The sequence below is a fragment of the Passer montanus genome, unplaced genomic scaffold, assembly GCF_014805655.1.
Source record: "Passer montanus isolate IOZ18808 unplaced genomic scaffold, ASM1480565v1 scaffold1101, whole genome shotgun sequence".
Lineage (NCBI taxonomy): Eukaryota > Metazoa > Chordata > Aves > Passeriformes > Passeridae > Passer > Passer montanus.
The window spans coordinates 2093-6499 of NW_024357626.1; the positions used below are offsets into that span (position 1 = coordinate 2093).

Genomic DNA, 4407 nt, shown 5'->3' on the forward strand with positions numbered 1-4407 from the left:
CTGCACCCGCAGGGTGACACCCGACACACCTGGGGGGACATCAGTGTCACCCACAGCCCTGTGACAGACTAACCCCCCCGCTGCACCCGCAGGGTGACACCCGACACACCTGGGGGGACAGCAGTGTCACCTGGAGCCATGGGACACCCTAACAGCCCCGCTGCACCCGCAGGGTGACACCCGACACACCTGGGGACAGGGACAGTCACAGTGTCACCTAGAGCCATGAGAGACCCTAAACATCGCCTCTGCACCCGCAGGGTGACACCCGAGACACCTGGGGACAGGCACAGGGACAGTGTCATCTGCCACCCTGGGACAGCCTCACTGCACCTGCAGGGTGACACCCAAGACTCCTGGGGACAGGGACAGGGGACAACAGTGTCACCTACAGCCCTGGGACACCCCCTCTGCAGCAGCAGGGCGACACCGGAGACACCTGGGGACAGCAGTGTCACCCACAGCCCTGACAGCCCATAAACACCCTGCTGTCACCTTACAGAGCAGCAGGGGACAGCGACAGGGGTGACACCCCACAGGTGCCACCCCTGGCAGTGCCACCCCCAGTGCCACCTTGCACCCGGGGCCAGCTGTCACTACCCGAAATTCACCTGGGAACCCCAAAATTAACATGGGGACCCCGAAATTCACCTGGGAACCCCGAAATTCACCTGGGAACCCCAAAGATCACCTCTGGGACCCCAGCCCCACAGCCCTGCCCATGCGGATCCACTGGATCCCCGAGGCATCGAGGGGCTGCTCCCAGGGCAGCGGCACCCCCAGCTCCTGTGAGACCCCAAAAGTCATCAGGGGAACCCCGAAATTCACCTGGGAACCCCGAGATTCATCCAGGGACCCCCAGCCCCACAGCCCTGCCTGTGCGGATCCACTGGATCCGGGACGAGTCCAGGGGCTGCTCCCGGGGCAGCGGCACCCCCAGCTCCTGGGGGGGACCCCGAAATTCACCTGGGGGACCCCAGACCCACAGAAACACCCCCAGCTCCTCTGGGACCCCAAAACTGAGCTCCAGATCCGTTTAGGGACCCCAGACCCATTTGAGGACCCCAGGCCCATTTGAGGACCCCAGACTCATTTGGGGACCCCCAGACCTCCTTGGGGACCCCAGACCTCCTTGGGGAGCCCCAGACCCATTTGGGGACCCCCAGACCCACAGTAGGACCCCAGACCCATTTGAGAGCTCCAGACCCATTTGGGGACCCCAGACTCATTTGGGGACCCCCAGCACAGGTTGAGGGGGGGGGCCCAGAGGGGTCTGGGGGGTCCCCGGGGGCATCCCGTGATTTCCCATGGGGGTCCCTGGGAAAGGCATTTGGGGGGTCCCGGTGGGTGCCCTTGGGGGTCCCCAGGAGAGGCGGGTCCCGGGGGTACTTGGGGGGGACCCCGTGGGGGTCTGGGGGCTTCCGGTGGTTCCCAGGAGGGGGTCCCGGGGCTTGTTCCAGGGGGTCCCCCCCGTGTGGTGTCCTGGGATGTTCCCGGGGGGCTCTTGGGGGGGGGTTCGGGCGGGGGTCCCAGCAGGGCACCCCCCCCGTGTGGTGTCCTGGGATGTTCCCGGGGGGCTCTTGGGGGGCGGGGGTCCCGGGGGTCCCAGCAGGGCACTCGAGGGGTCCCGGGGGTCCCAGCAGGGTACTCGAGGGGTCACGGGGGTCCCGGGGGTCCCAGCGGGGCACTTAGGGGGTCCTGGGGGTCTCAGGGGTCCCGGGGGTCCCAGCGGGGCATTTAGGGGGTCCCGGGGGTCTCCGCTGTCCCCGCTGTTTCCCGAGGGTCCCACAGTCCCTGCCGTGTCCCCACTGTCCCCCCCTGTCCCCGCCGTGTCCCAGGGATCCCGGGGGTCTCTCTGTCCCCTCTGTCCCTCTGTCCCGGGGGTCGCGGGGGTCCCAGGGGTCCCGGGGGTCCCTCTGTCCCTCTGTCCCTCTGTCCCGGGGGTCCCTCTGTCCCCTCTGTCCCTCTGTCCCGCTGCCCCGGGGGTCCCGGGGGTCGCACCTCCTGCAGCACGCGGCGGATGCCCTCGGTGGGCGCGTCGCGGTACGCGGGGTCCTCGGAGAGCAGCTTGAGGACGCGGACGCGGCCGCCGGGGCAGCGGGCGAACACGTCCGTGAAGGTCCCGCCGCGGTCGATGGCGAACTGGAACCCGCCGGGGCCGGGCGGCGCCGCCATGGCGGGACGGGAGCGGCACCGGCAGCGGCACCGGGAGCGGCTCCGGGAGCGGCACCGGCAGCGGCACCGGCAGCTCCGGCCAGCGCCGGTCAGCGCCGGTCCCCAGCCGGGCCCCCGGTGGCCCTGAGCGACCTGAGCGCGGCCGAGGAGGCGGCCGGGGGCCCGCGCCTGGTGGTGGCCACGGTGGCGGGCAGCGGGCAGCTGGCGCTGTGCCAGCTGAGTGCCCGGCTGCACCAGGAGCGGCTGCCCCCGGTGCTGGACGCCGCCCAGGCCGCCTGCCGCGGGCTGCACGCCGTGCTGGACGGCGTGGTGAGGGCCAGGCTGCGCCAGGACACGGCCATGGAGCACTGACCATCCAACTGACCATTCACAGTGACGCCCAGGCCATGGAGCACTGAGTGACCACAGTGACCATCACAGTGACACCCCAGGACACTGCTATAGAGCACTGAGTGACCACACTGACCACTACAGTGACACCCCAAGACATGGCCATGGAGCACTGAGTGACCACAGTGACCATCACAGTGACACCCCAGGACACGGCCATGGAGCACTGAGTGACCACACTGACCATCACAGTGACACCCCAGGACACTGCTATAGAGCACTGAGTGACCACACTGACCACTACAGTGACACCCCAAGACATGGCCATGGAGCACTGAGTGACCACAGTGACCATCACAGTGACACCCCAGGACATGGCCATGGAGCACTGAGTGACCACAGTGACCATCACAGTGACACCCCAGGACACGGCCATGGAGCACTGAGTGACCACACTGACCATCACAGTGACACCCCAGGACACTGCTATAGAGCACTGAGTGACCACACTGACCACTACAGTGACACCCCAAGACATGGCCATGGAGCACTGAGTGACCACAGTGACCATCACAGTGACACCCCAGGACATGGCCATGGAGCACTGAGTGACCACAGTGACCATCACAGTGACACCCCAGGACACGGCCGTGGAGCACTGACCACCACAGTGACCTCCATGGGGACACTGCCATGGCACAGTGAGTGACCACTGGGACACTAAGGGGACATTGCCACAGAGCAGTGACCGCTGCAGGGACACCAGCATGGCATGGTGACCATAGTGACCACCATGGAGCAGTGACCACTGTGGGGACACCAGCATGGCACAGTGACCACTGTGGGGACACCAGGACACCAGCATGGAGCAGTGACTGACCACAGTGACCACTGCAGGGACACCACCATGGCACAGTGACCCAGGGACACCGTGGGGACACTGCCATGGCACAGTGACCACAGGGGAGGCTGTGGTGACCAACTGACCCCTGGGAGCTGCAGCGTGACATCACTGCAGTGACCAGTGCTGGGGACATGGGGACACTGGGGCTGTGACCCTGGAATGTCCAGTGCTGGGGACACTGGAGTGACCAATCCTGGGGACACTGGAGTGACCAGTGCTGGGGACATTGGGGACACTGTGGCTGTGACCCTGGAGTGACCAGTGCTGGGGACACTGCAGTGACCAATGCTGGGGACACTGTGGCTGTGACCCTGCAGTGACCAGTGCTGGGGACACTGCAGTGACCAATGCTGGTGACCCTGGAGTGTGACGCTGCGGGTTTTGGGGTGCCCCATGGCAATAAACTGGGCTGTGTCACTGCACCTTGTGTCCCTCTGTGTCACCTGTGTCCCTGTGTGTCACCTGTGTCCCTGGAGTGTCACTGCACCTGTGTCCCTGTGTGTCACCTCTGTCCCTGTGTGCACAGTGACACCCCAGGACACGGCCATGGAGCACTGAGTGACCACACTGACCATCACAGTGACACCCCAGGCCGCCTGCCGGGGGCTGCACGCCGTGCTGGACGGCGTGGTGAGGGCCAGGCTGCGCCAGGACACGGCCATGGAGCACTGAGTGAGGGCCAGGCTGCGCCAGGACACGGCCATGGAGCACTGAGTGACCACACTGACCATCACAGTGACACCCCAGGCCGCCTGCCGGGGGCTGCACGCCGTGCTGGACGGCGTGGTGAGGGCCAGGCTGCGCCAGGACACGGCCATGGAGCACTGAGTGACCACACTGACCATCACAGTGACACCCCAGGACACGGCCATGGAGCACTGAGTGACCACACTGACCATCACAGTGACACCCCAGGACACTGCTATAGAGCACTGAGTGACCACACTGACCACTACAGTGACACCCCAAGACATGGCCATGGAGCACTGAGTGACCAC

General features: G+C 66.1%; 1 protein-coding gene across 1 annotated transcript; it reads right to left on the reverse strand.

Annotated features, from left to right (window-relative positions):
• Positions 1–711: 711 nt before the first annotated feature.
• LOC120512647 lies at positions 712–4281 on the reverse strand (the record flags this gene model as incomplete). Its single annotated transcript, XM_039731208.1, has 3 exons — positions 3897–4281; positions 2002–2534; positions 712–786 (listed from the first exon to the last, which is right to left on the reverse strand). Coding segments are annotated over exons 1-3 (993 nt in total), but the record flags the coding sequence as incomplete, so codon positions are not given.
• Positions 4282–4407: the final 126 nt, after the last annotated feature.